The sequence below is a fragment of the Camellia sinensis genome, chromosome 13 (genome assembly GCF_055761805.1).
Source record: "Camellia sinensis isolate YWXY chromosome 13, ASM5576180v1, whole genome shotgun sequence".
Lineage (NCBI taxonomy): Eukaryota > Viridiplantae > Streptophyta > Magnoliopsida > Ericales > Theaceae > Camellia > Camellia sinensis.
Window position 1 is genome coordinate 15073546 of NC_138973.1, and position 26142 is coordinate 15099687.

A 26142-nucleotide genomic window follows, 5' to 3' on the forward strand; every position below is an offset into this window, starting at 1 on the left:
GCATGCAAAGATCGACCCAAACGATTATGGACAGAGCTAAAACATGGCAAAATAAGCACATAATCTTCACAAATGCAAGCCTAAAACATGCTCCAACAAAGGCTAACAACCTAGAACATGTTAAGGCACAAATAAGGCATTACATGGCAACTATGCTAAACATGCATGGAGTTCCAAAACCAAATTGAAATCATGTTATATCATGGATATATAAGCATGAAAAACAAACCAAACATGCTCAACACACACTCAAGCATAGGCTTCCTTAAGAGGTCAAAATATGTCCTTTTCAAGGACAACAAGGAGAGGGGGTGGCCCTCTCCTTCTTAGGACTTCAAAGCATCATCTTCACCACTGAAATCCCTCAAGATTTCAGTGGTGAAGAGACCTCAACACCAAAATCCCGGAGCTAGCACAAAATGGCTCAAAATGAGGCCTTTTGAGGCCTAAGGGTGGTCAACAACCCTCAAACAACAAAACACTCTTAATAAACAATAAAGAGGGCTTAAAACCAGAACTTTTTTATGTTATACAATAATCACAAAAACAGCTCTAAGGCTAGTATAAAATCAATGCAAAAATGGGGGAAAAAGGGACTAGTTTCTTACCCTTGTAGTCCTCTTCAACAATGGTGCTCCAATGGCCTCCTTGAGCTTGAATCCAACACCAAAGCTTCAAAACACACTCTTTAGAACCTCAGCTCCAAGAGGAAGGTGAAACACTAGGTGTTTGTGTGCAATAGTGAGACACAAAACACCTAGTGTGCAAAATGAGAGGGAAAGAGAGATAGGTGAGTGTATCTAACCCTAACCCTAGGAAAAACCAGAGCTCTCCTCTGTATTTTCTCTCTCAAAAATGTCTAAAGCCTCTTCTTTGCCTTAGAGAGGGCTTCTCTCTATATGCCTCTTGTAAAGCTTACAAGACAAGCTTTGCAAGAGGGAGATCCCTCCATACACGTGTATGGAGGGGAGCAAAAGCAATACAGCTGTCCAAAAATATCTGCAAAAGCAGATGAACAGCAATCGGCCGGTAAAAAATGCCATCTTGGCCAAAAAGAGTGCCGACCGGCACAAAAGAGTGCTGACCGGCAATAAAGAGTGCCGGCCGGCAAACTATATTGCCGGTGGCAGCAAAAACCAGCCGGTGGCATCTAGCCAATGCCGGTGGTGGGTGGGGATGGTCTACAAGCCCCACTCTGCCTTTCAAAGGCAAGATGCAAGTGTTTGGTGCAAAACCAGACACTAAACGGTCGAGTTCGGGGATCCTGAGGCAAAGCGCGCGAGCCGAGACCTCCGGGAACTCCAAACAAACACAAACATGGAAGATCACCGTGTGTTCAAACGGTGACGTCCAAGTCTTGAGGACGGTCAAAAATGGGGTGTCTACAGTTACAGAGATTTTAAGTGCTGAAATGAAGTGTAAAACAACACTAAAACATGCTTTCAACTCAAAACAATGTTGATCAAAGCATTAAAACACCAAGCTAGTGAAGGAATTAACACTATAACTATGCAATACAAGCCTCAACTGAATTAACCAGCCCAAAACAGAGCCAAAACATGTCGAAACAGAGGCAAAAACATGCTGGACTAAAGCTAAGTTAAGCTACAAAAAACATGCTAACATGTGAGGCCAACTAGGCATGCAAGCAAGATACAAGGAGGGGAGGCCAACCCATTCAATTTTGGACTTCAAAAGTTGGTTTTTACCATTGAAAAAAACTCTGAAATTTAGTGGTTAAAAGGCCCTAAAAAGTTGTTTTGAAAATGATGAAAAGATGGCACAAAAGCTTAACAAGCTAAGAAGCAAAAGGGATAGACAACCCCCTAACTCAAAAGGGTCAAACCACCATTTTTAGGTCTCAAAAACAGAACTTTTTACATGTCAAAACCAGCCCCAAAATAACAGAAAAAGATGGTAAAGCAAGTATTGAAAGTAAGCTTAAATAACAAGTGTTATACCTCTTGAAGCTAAGGCACAAAATAGGCAACAATCCAAGCCCAAACCTCCTTCTAGAGCTCAAACAAGGCTCCAAGGGACCTCAACTCAAAGGTGGTCATGTTTGATTAAGGTAGTGTATGTAAGAGTGTAGAGAAAATAAGCTACAAGGCACAAAATATCAAGAGAGAGAAAAATCTAGAGAGAGAGGTATTTTTAGTTTAAATCTTCTAACCCTCCAAAATGGGGGAGGCACCCCCCTATATATAGAAAATCAAGGTTTGAGCTTAGATATATCCTACCATACACGTTTATGAAGATGTGACTCAGTGAGCAACATGTGACACAGCTGTTAATAAATATCTGGTGGCCGACCACATCGATGGCTGACTGGCCGTATCCATGGCCGACAGCCTTGGGGGGTGGCCGACAGGTCACTAATAGGTCCAGACACCAAGTTTTGGTCCAAAACAAGGTAAAGAAAGAACAAGGTTCAAAGATAGGGCATTCCGTTGAGGACTTCGGGCGCTCAAAATGAACACAAACAAGCACAATCATCGCGTGCACAAACGATGACGTCTAAATCTTGAGGACGGTCAAAAATGGGGTGTCTACAACCCGCTACTTTGACTTGAACTTCTAGTAGACCCCGTATTTTGTTTCTTACTCGTAGCAAATGAACGACCCTTCTTGAAACTGAATCCAGATCTTTTCACTCTCCATTCAGTTGTTGGTGCTTTGGATTGTTTCTTTGCTGCTAATGTGGCCTCTGTCATCAATGCTCGGTCAAGTACTTCCACATATGTAGGCAATTTCAGGACGCCTACTCGATCAAATACATCTAGGTCTAATCCCCCTTCAAATTTTCGAGCTTTCTTGTAGTCTGTATCTATTATGTGAGGAGAAAATCAGGCTAATTCAGTCAGTCTAGCCACATACTCGGCTACAAACATGTTGCCTTGCTTAAGTTCTTTGAATTCAGAAACTTTTTGGTCCTGGAAGCACTAAGGGAAGTACTTATCATAGAAGATCTCATCAACTTGCGCCCATGTCATGTTCCCATTGCTATTTCGAATTAGCAACCACCATCTTCGAGCTTCATTTTTTAGAGTATAGGTGGCTAGCAAAACCTTCTGAGTCTCGGTGCAGGGGAAAACTTCAAATAATTTCTCCATTTCGAGTAACAATGTCTCCGCTTTTAAAGGTTCTATACCACCCAAGAAAGTTGGCGGTTTCATCTTCATAAACTTCTGAGTTAGATTTATAATGTCATTGTTATCCGGCTCGTTTTGTACGGGCTGAGGCAAAGGGAGCAAGGGTTATTGTCTCAAGGATTCTGTTAAAGCTGCACGTATTTGTTCCATCTGACTCATTCGAGCTTCAGACGATTCACTTGAATCATTACTTCTTGCATTTTCCATGTTGCTATAGAGAAACAAGGTAATAATAAACATAGGAATAATCTTGTTCATTTCTCTCAATTCTCTCTTGTTCATATTTAGATTCAGTTCTCTAAAGCACATACTCACATATGTAGATGAAATGCCCTTACTTCTTTTCTAGGACATCCTAAAGCTCATATAGATTTGTGTGTGTGGCATGACACATGCTCTGATACCACTCTATCACGACACAAACCCGCCCCTATAAGTTTAGCGTCGTAACCGGCCAGTAATCCTTGGATTACCAAAGGCCTCTAACCTAAACATCATGAAATATAGGGGCTAGCGGAAGCAAATATAGAAACATACATAGTCCATAGAGCTGTGTAGACATACATGGGATAGAAAAGATTTAAAACTTATATGTATATATATATATATATATATAATGTCAAACTTCCATATGTCATGTATTACCGTACATATATAGATAGTGTCATAGGGGACTCAGCCCAAAGTACAGATAGACAAAAATAAAACAGAAACATCTTTTACATGATTCACAAAACTTGACTTGACAAACAGGAACCTCCTAGGGAGGCACGGTGGTTAGCTAACAAAACAAAACTCTCCAGGCAGGAGCTTAGGCCTGGTCACGCGCTTGCTCACCTACATACATAATATAAATAGTGAGCGAAAACTCAGTGAATAATATCAGAGTAAAGGGTTTAATGTATGTTGTCCATAACAGTTACGAAAACGAAATTCATAATCATGTTCAGAAATCAAAGTTCATATTAGAAATAGATTCAGAATCATACTCATAATAAGAATTTGTAGTTAATTATACGTGATACATCCATTAGCACTAGCAGAAATAGTTGACCCATAAAGGGACGGCCATAAAAGCATACAGTTGACTCATGTGCACGGAGACGGTATAATTGACTCATGAGACGTACAGTTGGCTCATAAATGGGACGTATATAGAAGGATCCATAACAGTTGGCTCATGAGACGTATAGTTGGCCCATAATTGGGACATAACAGAACAGATAACAGATGTCATCTGAAGCTAATGATGCCATGAGTACATTTCAGAAACATTGGACAACCATTCATTCATACAGAAAGTAATATTTTAGAAAACAGATCATCTTATATCATTCAGAAAATACTTATAAATTGAACATATCTTTACAAAATTATTACTCACAGATGGCTCTAATTGGAGAACAGATAAAGCAGACAGATTAGATAGCTTACGACGCGGGACCTACAAACAACACATAACATGTACACATTAAAACACACGCTCGGGATTCACTACAGTCATTGTGCTTCGTTCTTAGTGTGTTTCTAAGTCTTATCCTTATTATTGTGTCTTAATCATGGCTTAGGAATGCCTAGGATGCAATGAGGGTGCCAAAATGCACTTTGAAACACTTAGTCAATTATGTTGAAAACAGGGGCCTCGCTCGAGCAGTCTGTAAAAATCTAAAAAAGTACTGGTTGTTTGCTTTTTTCGCTCGACGCACGCTCAATAGTCGCTCGAGCGTGAGACTGAGGTCTTCACTCGAGCGCAACTCTTGTTGCTCGAGCTGTCTACAAAATGTGCCAACTTCTGGGAGCATGCAATTTACGCTCGAGCCAACTTTTGGTCACTCGAGTGGAGGTTCAAAACACAGAGTGGTTGCTCAAGCGCATGATCTGTTACTCGAGCAGTGAGGCAGAATCTAGAATTTCCAAATTGCTCTTCCAAGTTCAAAACTCAAATTCAAAGCTGCAAATCATGGTCTTTTGGGCCAAAAACTTGAGGAAACACTTATAAACTAATAAAACATGGTGAGTTCAAAATCATTTCACAAAATCAAGGTTCAAAAGCTTGCGAATTACTCAAAATTCAACTTGAAACTTAAAAATGTGATGTGAACAAAACATGCATGAATTGTTATGAGCTTAAACTTTCCAAAACATGATCAATCAAAGTCAAATGGTAAGAAATGTGATGAATTCTCAAAACAAAGTCAAGATAGACACATGCATGTGGGATTTGTTTGAAATTCAAACTCAAAATGCTATGATATATGCTTACATGCATGAATTCATCTACTTAAGCTTAATTCTCAAACTTAAACACTTAACCCTCTTAAGTTAAACCACTTATGTCTTGAACACAAAGATTAGGAATCAATTACTCACCTAAGATCCTTAATTGAGTTCTAAATTGCTATGTCTTTGAGCTTCCAAGTCAATTCCTCAATTTCTAGCTAAATCCAAGCTAATTCCTTACTCTTCCTCATTGATCTCAATCTCTAGCTCTCTCTTTCTCTCTCACGTTATGTTGAGCTCAAAAATGATGAAGGAAAGGTGATTCAAATGGTATATGAGCCTTTTATAGGCTTGATTAAGAAACTTAATTAATTAAGCTTACCACTAAACAAATGAGCATTAATTAGTCTAATTATTTCGTTCCGAATCGAATTTCAATTAAACCTACTATAAAATTCTAAAAATTCTAACTAACACATAAATCAAGTTAATTTCGTAATCGGATGTCGATAAGGCTTTCAATTCACAGTACAGAACAGAAACACAAACAAATATGCCTACGCAAAACAGATAGAATCTCATATGGCATATCACACATGCAATTAATGCAAAATTCTAGCTTAATTACTTATTAGGCATCCTAAATCATGGTTTATCAGTTAATCATGGGTCGGGGTTATTACATAAATGTTGCAGGGCTTATATAGCTTGTGTGCATATTGGCCTATTCGCCCTCTCTTGGACATGTGGATGTACTATCCTCTCTTCATCCTTCACGTGTGTGCGCGATAATACTGCCAAACAACATCAACAAAATAGCCAAACGGTTTTGACACCCACGAACAGTGGATTCCCTCATTTGCCCTTCCATTAGGCCACGTGGCAACTCTTGCCGAGCTACCCGTAATCCGGCATTAGGCCGTTCACTTCCAACAACTTACACCAACCGGTCTAGCTCCGAGATGCCCAACCGGTCAACTGCATCTCGGCCAAGTTAACTCGCCCTAGTTCTCCACCTTGGCCCAACTTTGCTTGGCTCACCATGGCTTGGTAAGATCAACACGGTTTATGGGTAGGACACTTCGGCCAAGGTAATGGAGCTCAGTTGACATTGCTTGGCGGACCCAGTCCACTTCAGTCTAATTTAACTAGCTGTAAGGCGGTGGACTGGGCTGGGCCCATCAAGTCAATTGCTCGGCCCTTTTGCATGGCTAGAACTCCCCTCTCAGACACTGAGGGGACTATGGATTTGGTTAAGTGATTGGAAGGCTTTGATTATCATAACCCTCTATTGATGAATGGTTATGATCTCATTTGTGCTTAAGTTAGATGGTTTGGACTCAAATTTAGCCATGTTTGAAGATGTGGGTTCAATCCAATTCGTTTTTCTTGTTACATTGAGCCTGAATTTGGAGAAAGGAAAGTTTTGATCCTTCCTTCTCCTGGTGATGAGGGTAGTTTTGGCAGGGTGGTCATGGTTACACTTCCTGAGGATGAAGTTGTCAAGATGTGTGAAGATGATCTTTTGCTTCACTTTACCCTCGTATTTTAATGGGATTCAGCAAGAATTGAAATGGGTATGATTTGTTTACCAATTTGTATCCACTTTCTAATTTAAAAAAACCAGTTTATTAAGTTTATTAACCAAACAATGATGGTATAAAAGAGGTTTATTATGAATGGTTTGTTGTGGATAAAGAAAATATTTTACTTTTTCTACATAAAACTCATATAAAATGATATGAGAGTGACATTTTTATAGTTCTGAATCTTAATGATTGGTGTTTTTGACTAAAAAAAAAACAGCAAGTGAGCAGCAAGCTATGGTTTTAACAAGCAACAAGCACCTACAAATAATAGAAGACGACAGAACCATTATAACATAATTGTGCATTAAAGTCAATCTAAAACGAAAAGTGTTCAAAAGAGAAAGAAAGTGACTTTTAATCCGAAATACAAGTGCAATTTAAATCCAACACGTTTAGGCTTGAGTTTCAATTTTCAAATCACACAATGCTCTGTAATTTACAAGCATACGTTCCAATGAGATGATAAAAGATCACCTCTTTCTACATAAAAGAAGCATATGATTTAATATGAATTTCTTTGTTTTCTTATCTTGAATCACTTTCAATCATATTAATTATGAGCGAATTTTAAAAATTAATTCAATTAAGAGTGCATTTAAATGAATTTTAAAAAAAAAAATTAAAAACAGAGATCCTAAGATATGATTTCCATCATTGGATGGTTTTAATGTAAAGCAAATAAAAAAAATTAAAGAAGAGTAAAAGCAGAGATCCTAAAATATGATTTCCATCCGAGGATGGTTTTAATGAGAAGCAAATATAAAAAAAAATTAATGTTTTTGGTTGTGGGATTTGAAGAGCGATTTAGAAAGGGAAATGAAAAAGGTAGGTGAAATGTGAATAAAATATGCCTATATTTCATCTAATTTCACACACCTTTTCCCTTTCCCTTTCCAAATTCCTCCCCAAATCCCCAACCAAAAACAGCATAAAGAAGAGTAAAAATGCGTTTGCCAGGAGTAGAATACGGGTCTGTTGCTTGGAAGGCAATTATGCTAACCGTTGGACGACAAAAGTTATTGATGCTCTCTTCGTATTAAATTATTAATACATATGTTTTTTTTAGGGCTCACTATAAAAACCCAAGCATTTGAAAAAAATTTACGAAATTTATCCACCCCAAATGATTTTTAATAGATATGCATTATCAAAAACTCTCCTAATTGTTAAATCATTAAAACTGTGTTTGGATAAAAAAATTAAAAAAGATGAATAAAATGTAGGTGAAATATAGTAACATTTCACTCACATTTTCTCTTTTCCTTTTTAAATTCCTACTTAAATTCATAATTTAAACGCAACATAAGCCTAAGAAAAAAACATAACTCTAAGGGAAAGGGAAAAGTAACAGTAACAAAAAAATTATTTTCAAACTAGTCTAGAACTTGAATGTAGTTAGATTTCCATATATCTATCAAACAATTTTTCTCAATTTTTTTTTTTTTAATATACAGAATCACGTGACTTTTTTTTGGTAGTCTCTTCATTTTAAATTCAAACATTTATAAATTATAAGCATATGACTAATATTTTTATAAATAACATATTTTGATAAAAATATAGCTTAAAATTGTCATCATTTATTTATTTTTTAAGTAAAAATTATAGGTATAAGTATAATTAATAATATCATTTTATTGATATGTGAAAAAATTAATATTTATATAAATAATATTTTTTTAATAACTTGAAATGGTCAACATGGTAAATTTATTGTTTTAAGTACAAGTTATAGTTGTAACTTGTAAGTATGTCATCATGGGTAATGCTATGGTACATTTAGATGTACCATACATTTAGTTATGAACTTATATAATTTTATGATTCCAACAATGATTTATCCCCCATTTTCCTTCCACCCCCTTTGACCCCCTCTCTCTCTCATTGGTTACATTTTCTTTTTCTTTTTCTTTTTTTTCCTGCTCCTCCAATCACCACCCGCCACGTGGCAAAGGGGGGTGAGGGGGTGACCCCCAAAAGGGGGTCCCAAGCATTATTCTTTATGATTATGATTATGAAATATTATGAACTTATATGATTTTATATCATAACCTATACCATATTAGTCATAACCACCACCATATTAACTCATAACTTAGTTATATTCAATTATTTACTTATACCATATTACTTCATAACCAGGTCATAACTAAGTTATTAAATAATTTTTCTCTTAAATTAGGCAACCGGTGTACCCGGTTACCAAACAGAGCAAAGTCGTAGTCCAACAGTCCCGAAGCCAGTTGGCCTCCCTCTCTGGCTCGTGCTCTTGCTCTTGCTCTTCTCTTCTCCTCCCTCCTCTCTTCCACCATAGCTGGAGCTTCAACCATTGCCGAAGACCACCAGCCCCGTCGGCGTCGGGACCACCATTCTCTCAGTGTAACCTCTCACTCTCTTGACGTCAAGAACTAGAGTTTCTTCCATTCAAATCGAATATTTCCAAGAGATATTTTCTGTGGCTCAGGTTTGTTTCTAACTCTAAACTTCATTTACATTAGGGCTTTTGATTTGAAAACCCTAACCCTTATTGAATATCTGATATTAAGTTTGGTTCTCAATGAAAATTAAAATCTATATCCAATAGCTGTGCCACTTTGATTTCAGAACTGAAGAATGAATATCTGATATTAATTTTTATTTTATCAGCTTTTTCCTCTGAAAAAGTTCAAAATTTGTAATCCAACTATTGGCTCTTTCTCTATCTGTCTTTGATTGTATCTACAATCAGCAATGTCATCCCAAATCATCCTCTGTTATACCTTTCATAGCATAAACAAATAGTTAAAATAATGATAATGAACCCGTCAGTCTAACTGGACATAAGAAATTTCACATTAACAAACAGTATATGTCGGATATGCATGACATGTGCCGAAACATCCAACTCATATTTTCAAATTTTGTTTCCCAAACAAATTCTCTGTTCTTATGAGAAATAACATAAGAATAGATTCATCAAACAGAACAACCAAAAACAGATTAAGCTGGGGAAAAAATTCAAATATTCTTAGTTTCACACTTCTATGATATAACAATCGCGTAAATTTGAGTATTTTGTTGATTTGTAGGGATGAGCTAACCTGCCATGAATCGTAGGCTGCGTTTACTAGAAAAAGTGGTGTTTGAATTTGCTGAGCCATATTCTGGGGGAAAAAACACTGCAACATAGTTGAGATGTATTGGTACCATTGACAAGAAATTAGGGAATAAGGAACAATACGATTGAGATAACAAACAACTCTTACCAAACCAGGTCCCATTTTTGAAGTGCACTATATGAGTAAATTTTTTGCTGATCCCTGAGTAGCGGAGTCAAATGAAAGTTAGAATCTGAACTCACATCAGCAAAATGAAAACCACAAAAATTGTAATGGAAACATCATGTGAGAGAGAGATTGAGAGAGGGTACATGTGTGGTGACTACGTCGTTATAGAAGGCTTCAATGTGTTGTGTTCCGGAAACATCCTTCCTGTTTACAGTACCATGGTGTTTTTAGTTACAGAATAAAATGAAAAATTTTCAATTCTTGCATAATTCAGAAATATGATTGTGATTGTAAGTCGTATAGAAGAGCTTACGTATTGATAAAATAGGCAGCGTCCAAAAGGCATTTTACTTTAGTACCGATGGGTAGGAGAGCTCGGAAGTTATCACAATGCAATATGAATGTTAAACCACCAGCTGAACCGCCTGAGATGATAGCCTGTTTGAACTGAGTTTTAGGAGTAATTAAGAACAATGATAATGATGATGAAGAGGGAGAAAGAGAGTATGCAACATAGATATGAACCACACATACATTTGCAGCATTCTTCATTCCTTTTGCTAATAGATCCTCAATGACAGCGGCAAAAATCCTGAAGTGAAGATTAGTAGCCTGATGAAAGTAAAAATGCAATCATAAATCCAACAAAATACAAATTTACAAGCGATGTAGGTACTAATCTCCTAATTTTGTTGTAATTGCTACTAATATAACTCACGGGATTGACTGCTTCGACAGCGCCTGTAAATGATGACCCATCGCAGTACATAACCTTGATCCTATTCCAATTATAGAAGTCTGTGTATTGAAATAGAGTTAATTTTCTTAATTAGGAAAGAAGCTCGAAAACCTGTGAAAGTTCAAAGGGAAAGAAATGAAATCCAGATCAATTGGGCATACCTGGATTAAACTTTTGCAGGTTGCTCAGAAGCCCAAAGAAAACAAGCTGATTTGCCATTTGCTTAGATGAACCTAGACAAGTGTTCTTACGGGCAAGGCAAGTTGTAACATTGTTACACCATCCTCCTCCCTGAAAATACACAGTAGACAATGTTCATTTTTTATTTATTTATTTTTTTTTTTTTTTTTGGGTAGGATGTTCTCTATAGAATCCATTAAAGATCTTGCAATGAAACTCTCAAAGCAATCAGTAAAACCAAAAGACTAATACATCAAATGGGTTTTATAGAAAAGCGTCAAATGCCTAACTTAGTCACTCACAATGAACTGCCAAGGGTAGTTATCTTAGCAATCAGGTGGGGTGGGGGCAGGGAGCGGGAGCATATAGAAGTTTCTAAGATTATGAGCATGTATATATTTTATATATTAAATATCCTCAAAAATTACTTTCTTCTGTTCAATTGTAATATGTGTTTAAATATGAATTATTATTGAAGTTTGATGTCAACAAATTGTTTTCATGAAGTATAAATAATATAATATAAACACAAAGTATTAGAATAAGTTTGAGTTATTTTTCTTTTGTTTATTTAACATTTGCATGTTTCACATCTTGTATCTCCGTTGAGAGAGATTTTCTTCTCGATGTGAGTTAGTTTCTTACTTGGGAGGACAAAATTATGTTTCCAAGTAAGAAACGTCACTCAAGTAAGATTTTCATACTACTAAACATCAAAGCACTCAATTACATCATTGCAATTATCCAATTAGCATTTCAAAAAAATCAAAATCAGTTCTCAATTCAATTTCCAATAAAATTACAGAAAATTGGGTATCTTATATGATTTCACAATTCTTATTTTTCTTTTCAATCATCTTCTTAACAACAAACAAATCATTTTTGTATTGTAAAACAAAATGGTAAATGAAGGACCAACCTCAAAATGAACCAACCAATAGTTAATTCCTGCTCCAAACCCCTTATCAAGATGGTAAGCTGGGGGAGACCCATCCAAACAAACTGCACAATATCAGAATCCCAAACACATTATAGTCAAGATTGTAAAAAAAATTTAAATTGGCTTATTATGAAGAAGATTTTAACCTGCTCCTTTTGCAACAGCATTCTGAACATAAGTTATGCCAACATAAAAGCCTTCTGTTTTGAGCAATATCAGTACACAAACTAGCATTTGCAACCATTGTCCTAATCTCCCATTGGCCATTATGCACCTCTGTTAAACATACCATACCATTGAAATTCTAAGAATTATATGTAAATAACAGAGAAACCCAAAAATAATAATAATAATTAATTTAATTAAATTACAAGGAATATATTGGGAAATTTGATAGAGAATAAATTGTTTTATTGATAGAGAATAAAACCCAGATGAGTATTTAGATATAAACAAGCTTTGAAAACCCAAACCCAGTATTGATAAAACAATAGTCTTCTACAGAAATAAGAAGTGGGCTTGAATTGAATTGATACACTAGTGTCAGTATATATATATATATATATATATATGAATTGTGTGGTGTGTTTGGTTTGGTTTTATTCTTTTTATTAACCAAAAGAGAAGAGAAGAGCCAACTGACAAGAATTGGCTCCAAACCCAGTAAAAAAACAGAGGCACCAAAAAGTGAAACCCAAAAAAAAGCTGCTGCGATGCGAGAAAGAGAATTTGCAGCACAGAGAATCTTATCGGTTTACGCGCTCCTCTTTCTAGACTCTGCAATTAATGAATTACAGGTGGATAATAGTGATTACTGTTTTTTCAGGGGTTAAACTTTCAATTTCACTAGACGTTGCAATTTTTTATCGATAACAATCATTAAATGGAGGTTTCTCATCACATCACGGGTGATGCTATGGTACATTTAGATGTACCATACATTTAGTTATGAACTTATATGATTTTATATCATAACCAATACCATATTAGTCATAACTACTATCATATGATCAAGCCCAGCCATGTTTGGAAACCCCCTATGAGAGATTGTTCTAAGACGTAAGAAATCCGTAGTCAACCCATCATTGCTACCTCCACCACCGCCTCCTTCATTACTTCCCCTCATTGCCATCCCTTTGGCATTACATGGTCTAATTTATTTTTTTTATCACCCAAGTAGAGAGAGAGAGAGAGAGAGAGAGAGAGAGAGAGAGAGAGAGATAGCTTAATCCTCCAAGGTGACCATAAGGAACGAAAGAGCAACAAAAAGCACAACACAAGATAATGACCTTCGATAAACCCCTCCCACTTCTAACTTAGTTACTCCCACTCTTCCTAGCAGGATTAGCAACCATCCTTGGCTTCTTTTTCTTTTTCTTTCTTTCTTTCTTTCTTTCTTTTTTTTTTTTTTTTTTTTTTTTTTTTTTGCTTCAATAGAAGGTAAGTAATAATGATAAACACAAGCAAATTAATAAAGAAAATATAAAAAAATAAAAAATCATCTGGATTGAAATAGAGTGATGATAGGATTACCTCCAACATTCATGTCAAATAACACATCTGACCGCATATCGAACTAGCAAATACACACATCTTGATTTTCCATTAAATAATTAAAAAAAATATCAAAATTACTTGATTCGAGAAAAACCTATTTTCATTCAAAACCCTCAAACTTCAAAGAAACTAAATTATTAATTTACTTCTTATTTTTCTTTTTCTTTTCTTCCCCCCCCCCCCCTTCTTTGTTGTTTATTGCTTTTTCTACAAGAGCATGAAGATACATGAAACAGAAAAATGCCTTTAAAAAATTATTGTTCTTCTGTTTTTGGGGTCTTTGATTTATTGATTCATTCCAAACTAGAGTTTATATGGGTTTATGTGTGGTATGTATGGTCATGCTACTACACCCCTTTTGAGATGTGTACCATATGCAAATTATAACATTTGGCCTAATTTCCAAAGGATTTACACTCTAACATGTATCCTAATTAATATGCTATATACTTATTACAGTTCTATAAACCCTCATATGTAATTGTAATTATTTTACATTTTTTCATCACTAATGATGCCCTTTCATATATGCTATTTTCCCACCACCTCATTAACTCTTTTACAAATAACAACTTCATTTTGGAATTTTTAAAGTTTTGACATGTTGGTTTATGTCTTTTAATTTTTTCCCCTCTCCCTTAGTTTTGTGTTTTGGTTGAAATGCTTCATTCCTTATTTTTGGCAGGTAAGAGGAGAGGCCAATACCTCTTACATCTGTGCTTATATTTCGATCGACGGAGTACACTACAACTATTGACTTCTGGTTTGCTGGTTGTGTAGTTGCTGAACTACTTCTTCGACAGGTACATATTTTTTCCTACAAGGTCCTCTATGCTTCAATATATTTAAATTATATGGTATGCGTGATGGCCAAATTAAAAAGCAAAATATTTATGATATAACTTGTACGGTCACACCCTCATTCATCACAGTTTTTGTATTAAAAAAAAACTAAGACTAAAAGTATAAGGTCAAAGTTAAAAATTGTGACATTCAACCAATTTTGTAGTAGTGCTCATATATTAGTATTATTTATTATGAATCTAAAGTATCAATGACAGAATAAATATAAATAATAAAATCAAATAATAAGCATAGCATTAATACAAGAGAAGCTCTATTCACAACCCAAGATTCAATTGTGAGTGGCAGTGGGTATAGCAGTATGCAAGGGTCCTTAGTGCATCAAATCTTTAGTTAGTGTATGTATATTACTGAATACAACTGTATCAAATCATTCTCTCATTTTCTAATTTCTTGTATTTTGTATTCTAAAAAACAAATTGCTTTCCTAAACATTTATAATTTTCAAGTGCTTTATGTGGTTCAAGCCATCCCCAAACCCATGCAGAGAATAAAAAAAAAATTAGCAAGATAAAATATGGGAAAGTGAACCACAACATAGCTAAAACCAAAGCAAGTAAAACCAGTTAATAAAGATATTCAACCTTCTGACTATACACCTAAAGTGAGACTTGAAGGAGCAAAGGAGCTATACATAACCATGACATCATTTTTTATTTTTTTTCTACAATAGTCCCAAAAATAAAATAAAAAACAATGTCGTTTTTATTATCAATTCGTATGGTGCCAAAATATTTGGCTCCTTTTTGCGACAAAAAAATTTCCTTACCAAATTACAAATTTTGTCCAAAAAAATTAACTTCTTTAATCTATTTTTTATGCTAATGTGACCTAAGCTACTGGGGTATCATTTTTTGTTTATGATTAGAATTTTTTTTAGTGTCTTTCCTTTTTACATTGGAAACATAGTCTTTGTTAACTACATTATTATAAAACAAATCCATTCATGTGTGCATGTCGTGCATTTGATGAATGTACTATAACCTTTAAGATTTTTGTTTGTTTGTTTTTTTTCCTAATCAAAGATATTATGAGTTTATTTTTCTTGTCTTTCTTTACAAGGAATTCTGATTGAAGCCTAATGGATAAGCCGGCTGATCCTCCAAAGCGCCCGATCACTCCATTCATTTTCTTTTGGTATTTCGTTAATATCTATCTGTATGTAGTTATATATTTTCCATTATACGAATTCTTATATTCATTTTCATATGTGAAAAATCTAGAAATCCCCTAGATGTTGATTTGTGATTATGTATCAATTTTAAGCAGAATATAACAATCCCAATCAAACAATCAAGATAAAGAGACGCAACGATTTTAACGTGGAAAAAACCACAATTGGACACCTCCAACTGTGATAAAAAAACCACGGGCAACAGCCACAAGAACAATCCACTAAGAAGATTTAAAGGAATTACACAGGTATACTCTCAATTACCTAGCGAATCCACAACGCCTAATTGAACCAACCTCTATGTGCCTCTTCCAACCCTATCTTCACCTCGGAATTGTCTTTCCAAAGAGCCACTCCAGGATCCACCGAAGCTTCAGGCTCGAATTCTTCAGACTCCACCGAAGAACAACTCTCTCTTTTGTGTATAACAAACCAAACTTTTGATGTACTCTCTTTAAACCATGAGTTGAATACTCAATAAAAAACATCAAAGAAACTAGCAAAATATCTCCAGATATAAACCTTAAGATCCAAAAATAAGATCTGGAGAAGTTCCTCTAGTGTTGGGAGAAAACCAACTATTTATAGAAAACCAAGCAATCCTAGTTTCAGAAGAAAACCAACTCCTTAACAAATCTGGAAATCTGGGATCGCGCGGTCCGCTCAAGCGTGGGTCTTCCCGCTGGAGCGGAGACTTCAAATTCTGTGATTTCATACAGGCTCCACGCTCGAGCGTCGGTTTTGACGCTTGAGCGTCGAATCACACCATCCAGTACTTTTTCAGGCATAGCAGATATACTGTGAGCTTGTAAACCCCGCTCGAGCGCCCTTTTCCCCGCTCAAGCGGGAAGGCCAAAACTGGAAAAACATAACATGATCGGACAGGCAACTTTGAATGCATTTTTGCATTTTGCTTCAGCTCGACCCCCGTAATAATCAGCGAAGTGGCAAACTTGTATACATTGACATCACAAACTTCTCTGCAAAGCACGATTCGGGTTGGATTCGCCTCTAACAACTCATAGCCTCACTGAAATATAAATGCGAATAAAATTACAACTCAAAGGAGTTTTGTCAAACGGGATTGCCAAGAAATAAAACCTAACAATATGTTTATAGCCAAGAACAATCAATGGAGTTAAAAAAAAACCCAAATGAAAGTAGACATGAAGGTAAGTGCAACGTATTCTTGTTGTTTGTAGTATTCCTTTTGTACTTGTAAGCTTGTATGTAATTGTTCATATGATTTTATGCATGTAATGTAGGATATTGGGGACAAATGGAATCAACTTCCTGAAGAAGAAAAAAATAAGTATATACAAATGGGAAAGCTGCAATCTGAACAATATGCCCAATTAAAAACTGTGGTCCAACAAAAGCCTCCAAAAATAAAAATTCAAACCCGAATTGAGCTTACATCAATTTGTAAGATTATTAGAAGGTTGGACAAAGCACAACAACAAGCAGTGAGTGATATGGGGTTTCATGGCATCCTAAGCCTTAGGTGCACGCACATAGATCATGACTTGTGTCATTGGTTAGTTCAAAACTTTGATCCTTCAACTCATTCATTGAATGTCCACGGTCTTCGAATGCTTCTCACCGTAGAAGATGTTCATGAGTTGATGGGATTACCTTCCAATGGTCTACCTGTGAAGTTAACAGAGTCCGTAGATGAAATTACAAACCTATGTGATGAACTTGCGATGAAGAATAAATTTGTTCCGTTCACATCTTTGAAATCTTATCTGCTTGAAATAAAAGATGCTGGAACTGAATTTAAAAGGAAATTTGTCTTATACATCATTGGAGCCCTCTTCTGCCCCACCACAAAGGCAGGCGTACACCAATCATTCATTAAAATGGTTAAAAATTTTGAGTCCATCAGTCAATTCAATTGGGCAAAGCACACCCTTGATTTTCTTGTCGACCGCATTGCTATTGCCAAGGTCAAAGAGCGGTCTGCTATGTGTGGCTGTTTGCTTCTTCTAATGGTACTTCCCCTTGATGTGTAATTATTTCATCTATTATTTTTTATTGTATATTGTCGAACACACATTAAAATGACTTCTTTTTTTTATTTTTTTTTCCCATGTAGTTATTTTACTTGGAACAATTTGCTCGCAAAAGGGAGTTGGTGGCTACTTCCAACTCCATTCCTCGCTTATCCTATTGGGGCAATTCAGAAATTAAGCAGGGTTTGAATCAAATTAAAGCTTTGGGAGGATATTTAAATGTTGAGGTAAATATTTACAACACATGACTTTTTATAATTATAGCTCAATTTACATTACACCGGTGACATTAACAAGTTATTGTATATCTGTGAATAGGTGGCTTTGCCTAACATTGGTGAAAAGTCCAATGCAGTAACTCTTAGCCAGGGAAGAATTGACAAGAATGATGACTCCCGATTGGCTAAAGTTGAGAAACAAGTCATTGAAATTCATGCCCTTTTGGTCCAAGGCCACAAGGACACAAGGCAAGATGAGGATGAGAAACGTCTAACCAAAGTGGAGAATCAAGTTGAAAAAATTCTTGAGTTGTTAGAAAAACACATGCCAGTTGATGGAGAACAAGTTAAAACACCACCAACCAAACTACTTGCGGAGCAGCGACTGGTCAAAATGGAGAACCAAGTTGGTCAAATTCTTAAGTTATTAGAACGACGCATTCCAGTTGATGGTGGAAATGTTAAAACACCACCACGCAAACTACATGAGGAGCATCGAATTGACATTGAAATGGTTGGTCTCGATCATAGTGGTATCGAAAAGGTTGCAGCCAATTCCCCGAAGTTTGTAGATGAGGATGAGATAAGGAATATGAATGACAAAAAACCAATGGAAACTTTGCATTTGAGAAAAACAAAACCAATCCTCACACCACCAAATGCAAAGGCAGTTGCAAAGAAACGAGCCAAATTGGTTGGTGGGAAAGCATTAAATAATGAACAACTTTCTATTCCACAAAAGGGGAGATTGCACGCAAAAAAGAGTGATACAAAGGCAGTCGAAATGAATGCTGTAACAATGTCATCATCATGTAGTGTTGTTCGTGGTCCTCAGACTCGAGGGACCCAGAATTGCAAAGCCAGTCAGTGGTTGCGTACACCTTTTGTGAAATTTGATGTAAAGAAGAAAAGACCACAGTTGAAGCCATCGTCAACTGACAACAACGTTGACAATAATATTCATAACAATCTCGATGAAGTAAACTAAATGATTGTGTCTCAAAACATATTTGATATATGTGTAATAAATAGTGTTTGTTTCTTACTTTTCTTTTACTTGTATCAGCTATTTGATAATTTACTTGATCAACTTGGGGGTAATGTTGTTCATGAAATCCCAAAGGTTTGGAACTAACTATTATAGTATCTTTTGTATATGTGGTTATTTTGCGCTAACATACACTAACCATCTTCATGAACATACACTAACCAAGCTTGATATGTTTTATGCACTATTCTTCTCAATACCTTTACAAGTCATCCGTGCCTTTGCCAGACCCATTAAATGACTATGACAGTCTCGTTCTACGATATGCATTTGATGAATCTCTTTCAGAAGGGTACAATTTGACTACCTTTAACTTGTTATGTATGAAGTACTATACCTTCTAACTCACATAGTTATCCATGTGCTAGGGAATATCTTGTACGGATGAAACTGCACTACGTGGAAGCACAATCTGCCACACGGTAGGAATTGTGGTCCTTGAAACCATATCAGTGGATATCCTCGTGTGTAAGACTTTTCTCCTTCTCCTATTTTATTTGCTACCATTCCATCATCCAAGTTACTTTACTTTGCCTATTCATAAATTTCATATATTTTGCACTGCAGATTATAAATCTCATTGTTGTGAAATTGACAAATAAACAAAGGAAAAAGTTTCCAAATAAGGATCACAAGGTTTGGTACTTTCCGACCCATGTATCGGTAAGTATTAGACATACCTAAAGACTTTTTTTATTTAGGCACAAGTTATTTATATGTTAAAATTGAATATGCAGCAAAAGATTTTGTATCAACCTTCTAATGACACAATGAAAGATATAGTAGAAGATTATTTTGGAATTTACAGATACACTAGCCCCCTTCATGCTTGTGAGGAGGTAACATGATAAAATACTACTATTACCCAATTTCCAAATTTACCATGCACAATAACATTTGATCCATGTTATGTATTTATTTATTTTTTGCATGTACATTCGACGTTATATTTTTAGATTTGCATGCCCTTCAACCATAGGGAAAACCACTGGTTGTGCTTGAATGTAAACATGGAAAAACGGGTTGCCTATCTATTCGACTCCAGCAGATGTATTGACACCGATGAGGATCGAAAAAATCAAGCTACATTATTGGTAATAGAATAACCATTATGATACCCCACTTGTATCCACTTTTTTGTTTCTTGATCATGTACCTTACTACCTACCACCAACAGGTACAATCATTGCATAAGCTGCTTCAATATGCGCATGGAGAAGATTACATTCAAGATGTTAGTTCGTTTGCATTTCAATGGTTGGAAGACATGCCACGCCAAGACAACAAGTAATACACTACATTATCGTTCTTGATTTTTAAATAAGCATTAATGTTATAATCTCTAAGTTCGTTGACTCTATTGTTACAACTACACTCATTCCTATAGCTATGATTGTGGTCTTTTCGTCATCAAATATATGCAAGGGAAACCTTTGCCTTCGGGTGTAATCAAGGTACTTACATTTATACCCAACTGTCCACTTATCAGTATCTTATGTTTTATGAAGACTAATTTTATAATGTGTGATGTTTTTACGTACTCACTACTTTTGGCATGTAGTTTGACTATTTGCATAGGGCTCGCTTGTTACTTGATCTTGTGATATACAAGCATAATTCAGCTCCTATTGTTGGTGATATCGCGCAATATAAAGCTGGTGATGCTCTATTCTTTTTTATTTTTCAAAAGTTCGTACAATCAATGACGTTATCGCATTTCTTAAACTCGTGAACTTTGAGTTTATAACTCAACCTTTGTTATAAAATTATATTCTCAAGTGTGCTACCTTGTGCAGAACTCAGAGCTAGGGGTGAATTGAAATGGAAGTAGAGGCTATACGACTTTTGTGATCCTGAAAGAAGGAAAGATAGTGGATAAGGTTGTGGGAGCGAACAAAGACGACTTTGATTTTAATTGATGTATTTAAAATTTGAACATGAATTGTTTCTATTCTTGGGTATGCAATGCATTGTTTTTTTTTTATTTTTAATTTGAACATGAATTTTGCTTTCAAGCTTTAGTTTATTTATTAATTTAATATACATCAATTATTAGTTCTTAATAATCGTTTATGACAGGTATAAATATCTATCGCTATATTTAAATGTCAAGCTTAGCACAATTAAAAAGAAAAGAAAAGGCTATGGCAGCGTTTTTTAAACGTCCCTATATCCCAGCCCCAACGATTGGATTTTTAAAATGTATAAATATCTATGACGGCGTTTCAAAAGCGTCGCTAAATATCATAGTGACGTCATAGTACCGTTAGGGTAGGACATTGGGCGGCGTTTATTTTTCATGATTTCAAAAATAAAACTAATCATTTTTACTATTATGCAAAAACAGTTTTGAAAAATTCAAATAACAACATTAAAGTTTCTTATAAAAAGTATACTTCAAAAAAAAAAAAAATGTTGTCCGTTTTCGTTTTTTCTATTTTCGAGAATACAAAACATTAAAATAAAACAATACCAAAGTGTTTTAGCTTGTGTCTATTCATTTTTCTCTAGGAACCATGCAAGAAAAATAATGTTTTGAAAAATTCCTATGCATTCTTCCTTGAAACCCAACTAGGTTGCAAACGAACCGAATCAAAATTTTCAATGTTTAAGCTTGTTTATTAAGAATTAGTCGAACTCGAGCTTGAGCAAGTTTTAGTCGAGCTTCAAAAATTGAACTCAAGCTCAGCTCGTCAAATATTTGTTGAACTCGAGCTCGCTCAATTACATAAACGAGCCAAGTTCAAACTCGAACTTAAAAATGAATTAAATTTAAATTAATTTACTTATTAAAATTAAAAAAATACAAAATTATTATTAAAATATATAATAATACTTATATTAATAATAAATTTCAATTCGTTAGCAACCCTAAACCCAGCCCAACCAAACCCCAGTAAGAAATTTTTACTTCTCATTTTTTTTTTAAATTAACTTTTTCCTTTCCTTAACAAATTCAAGAACCAAAAAAGATATCACAATTCAGGCTTCTCTAATTTTCCGTGGCTATATTATCTCAATCACTTCACAAAATAATTATATGTATCCCATACCTAAAATAAACGTAAAAGAGATAAAATATGGATAACAAAAACACATTTAACAAATTCCCAGTCAAGAGTAAATTCAGATACTTCGCAAAATCTGCTGTCAAGAATGGCAGAGGCAACTACTTCTATAAATTAGAACAATACAGTGTGTGATACCAAATGACAGTTTGGCCATTTTCAAGAGAATATTTTATGGGAAAAAGAACGAATAATGACCTTCAATTTTCTATATGCACTTGCTGTTGTGCATTTGCTTTGAAAATGAGCAAAAACACTAAACAAAATGGCTTTATAGCCTTTGCTAGTGCAACTGTGGTCTAAAATTTATATTAAAACCTTACACATATATACATCTTAAAGAATTGATCCATCAACGATATTAAAACCACACACATATATACATCTTGAAGTGTCTTTTGATGAACCTGGACGGAAGATCAACAATATTGAAAAGCAAGTTACTATTGCAAGGCAGTGTAGGATTTCTTACAACTTCGTTTGGTGAATGATAATTCCTTACAAAATTCTTTCTTCAAGGAAAAAAAGAAGTGTGCATACAAAATATGAACTTCCATACAGCAAAACAAATATCCATCAACCATCATTTAAGAGTATTTATACAAAATACTAACAGATTTAAGTCCTCAAAAAAAAATTTAAAAAAAATCTTAGTTTAGCTTCCAATATCACCCGCTAGATCATATCAACTATTACTATAGCGATCCCGGGTTTACCCTTGTTGTACAGTGATCCGGACATGTGTCCGTGGATGTTGGTAGTTGTTTATTATCTTGTTTGCATCCTCTTTACTTTGTATATTGAGTTATAGGATGTGTTGGGCAGGTTTGTTACAGGTTGGTTGTGTTTGGGAGACTAGTGCTGCTGCCCAGATTTTTGGACCTTCACTCGAGCGAGGAGTTGGTCGCTCGAGCGAGAGTTGAGTTCGTGTCTGGTGGATCGAACCAGAGTGGCTTCGCTCGAGCGAGCGATTGCGTCTGGTTCTGAACCTGAGAGCTGCACTTCTTGGCTCGAGCGAGTTTTCTTCGCTCGAGCGGTCTGGTTTGTTCTTCGCTCGAGCGAGAAGTCTGTCGCTCGAGCGTGCTTCTAGTTGCAGACCTGAGGGTTTGAGTTGTTAGCTCGAGCGAGCATTCTTTCGCTCGAGTGCACTTCTGAGTTTTCGGCTCGAGCGAGAGTTTTCTGTGTCTGGTCGCTCGAGCGACAAAGGCTTCGCTCGAGCGAGCGTGCTTTATATCAGCGGTCAGTAGCGTTTTTGAACATCAGTTTTTCACTTTCTTTTTCTTTCAAACCCTAGATCCGAGACTCTCTCTCTCTAAACCTACACTCTCTCTAAGATTTGATCTCCCTAGAGTGTGAATCTAGCCTAGGGCCTTTGTTAAAAAGATAGAGGGCGTTGAGAGCTTCGACTTAATCTGAAAAAGTTTGGATTTGGAGCACGTTGATCTTCGAGTCTTCATCTCCTTTTTGGCTCAAACGTCGAGGTAGGGATATCCTACTCCTCTCTATGGATTTTGTCTTTAAATTTTAGTATTTTGAGATGTTGGGGTTGGTTTGGTAATTTGGTAAAAGTTTGGGGCTTTTGTGTTATTTTACAAAAGTTGGGGTTTTATTCATAATAAACCTAGATGCATGTTTGGCATAGAGAAATGGAATAAATGTTGAGTCATTGATGAAAAAGGGACCTAAGGGTTGAAATGTCAATTATGGATAATGACCTAATTACATTGTTTGATTAATTGGGATAATTAATTGTGAGAAATGAGGAAATGAAATGTTGATTAAATATCCATTTGTGCATTTATTTTCTGTTTAGAAATAATTGCTTTGGGCTATCGGTGGAGGATAGTCGTGATTGTTGTAGACAATGCATGATGATTAGGCAAACGGAAACTAATCAATGAAATGTGTCATGGAATTTGACGGTTGATAGAATACATTAACTGTATGTATTGAGTGATTGTATATAGAACCAACGTGTTTGTATACGTTATGTGTAGAGGAGGAGATGGGGGATGTACTCCGCGGTTTAGGGGAAGATAGGGGATGTACCTCTAAACTGGATAGTATTAGGAGAAGATAGGGGATGAACTCCGTAGATACAGCTCATATGCTTGTCTAGAGAAGTGAAGATAGAGCTCATATGCTTATCTTTGTGAAGTGTGGATACAGCTTATTTGCTTGTCTGTGAATGTGGGATATAGTTTTTATACATATCTGTTGAGAATGTAGATAGAGCTTATATGCCTATCTGTTGAAAAAGGGAAAATGAAAAGTAACTTGGACTCATAAGTCGTATGACATAAAATGTGATTTATGTAGATGTATCAGTGTTGGCCATCTATCAATTGCTAATCTCTTAGTCATTGTTCATGGTTGGTTTAGTGTATTTCTACTGGGCTGTGGCTCACTCTATATGGGAATATCATTTTCAGGTACAGGTAGCATGCCACCTCCAAGGACATAGCTTGGGAGGCTAGAGGCGGACATACTTTTGTCGTTTTACTTTTTGATGTATTACATGTAAATTCAAGCCAAGGGCTTAATGTGGAAATGAGTTAGTACTCTTTTGTTGTAACCAAGTGTTAACTTGGAAAGCTGTAAGCCCATAGGGCATTTGCTTTTGTTGTTAACATGTAATACTTTTGTAATGGAACTCTAATAAATGGAAGAATGTGGAACTTCTACATATCAATGCATATCTTTATTGATGGGTTTAATGTTGTTATTTTGAGGGCGTTACAATTACCCACAGCAACACCTGCAGAAACAAATTATATTGTCGTTAAGGTTTGTTCACTTGAAATCTATGATTCAAATCATAACAAATTGAATTTTGATATATTGGTCATTACACACTCTTTTGTCATTTTCTGTTTGTAAATTATTTATTTCCATAATCAAGTTGTAAACATCATAATCAGTTATGACATCTAAATGTTCTAGCTAAAATCTATGTTGGCATATCAAGAAATTAGAATTAAGCAGCCACACATAAAATTTGCAAAGCAAATGTAAACAAAATGAACATAATTTGAACTGAAAAGATGCCATAAAAGTAATCACCTAGAGACGTATCTGCATCAGTGAACGCTGAATTTTGGACAACTTGTGCATCGCAACTACGCAAGTCATTAACATCCTTGCTCAACTGCACTGGAGACGTATCCACATTAGTGACAAAAAGTCGTCTCTTCACAGGGTGGATCTTACATGGCCTCATATTATTCCTGGGACGCTTCGGTGTAAAAGGGGTGGGAGTGCCAATTGGATCATAATCATCGTATTCCTCAAACAAATTGCTACCCACTTGTCCCGTTTTATGATCGTTTTGGGGGCAAGTTCTCCTCGTGTGGCCGACGACCCTTCATTGTCAAGTAAATCACCAATCATTAAAGAGAACAAAAATGCCAAGACTACCTCACAATAAAAAAATTAAGACACAAAGCACAATATAATGTATACCTGCAACATTGGCATCGCCTTGGCTTTCGAGGTTTAGCCATGTAGGATCCCGCAGTATTCCCCTTCGTGTTCACTACTTTCGGATCCCCAACCCCAAATGGCGGTAGTGAACTTTTTCCTTCGTCAACATTAGTTCCCTTGGCCATGCAAAGCTGCTTCATCCGACATGTCATAGTGAAAAACGCATTCCTAGCCTCTTCAAATCCTTCAGATGTTTGTGAGGCATAGTAACACATTTCAGTAAAAAAGGAGCAAAGAACCCCAAAGCGTGTCTCCTGTGTGAGAGTGCTAGAGAATTGGGCTTGGCAATGTTATTCACCAACCTTTCTTGCTTGCTTTGTCCAACGATGCATCACACAACCTGGGGGAATTTCAGTCATGTGTTCACATTTCATCACAGAAATCATATGGCTGCAAGGAACTCCAAAGAACTCAAACTTTTTGCAACTACATTTCATTATGCTAGTTGCGGGATGGTATGACACTTCCCATGTGGAACCAAATTCAGTGTACTTTGAAAATTTGTATATGCGATGATCGAACTCCTCTTTCCTTCCATCAAAAATCAACAATGCTTCCTCAATTATTTCATTACGGAACATTAAGAACAAACGTCTGGTAAAGATGGTTGCTGCATGTTTCTCTAGAGG

At 35.8% G+C, this 26142-nt stretch overlaps 1 protein-coding gene and 1 pseudogene across 1 annotated transcript; one reads left to right on the forward strand and one right to left on the reverse strand.

Annotated features, from left to right (window-relative positions):
• Positions 1-9846: 9846 nt before the first annotated feature.
• LOC114300408 (pectin acetylesterase 8-like) lies at positions 9847-12359 on the reverse strand (annotated as a pseudogene).
• A 7348-nt stretch (positions 12360-19707) lies between these two features.
• On the forward strand, positions 19708-21028 carry LOC145806528 (ubiquitin-like-specific protease ESD4). The gene is made up of 6 exons (XM_082903833.1): positions 19708-19801; positions 19919-20056; positions 20140-20249; positions 20350-20416; positions 20524-20620; positions 20759-21028. The coding sequence occupies exons 1-6, from the start codon at positions 19733-19735 to the stop codon at positions 20791-20793; spliced, it is 516 nt and encodes a 171-aa protein (XP_082759959.1). The 5' UTR covers positions 19708-19732; the 3' UTR covers positions 20794-21028.
• The last annotated feature ends 5114 nt before the right edge of the window (positions 21029-26142 follow it).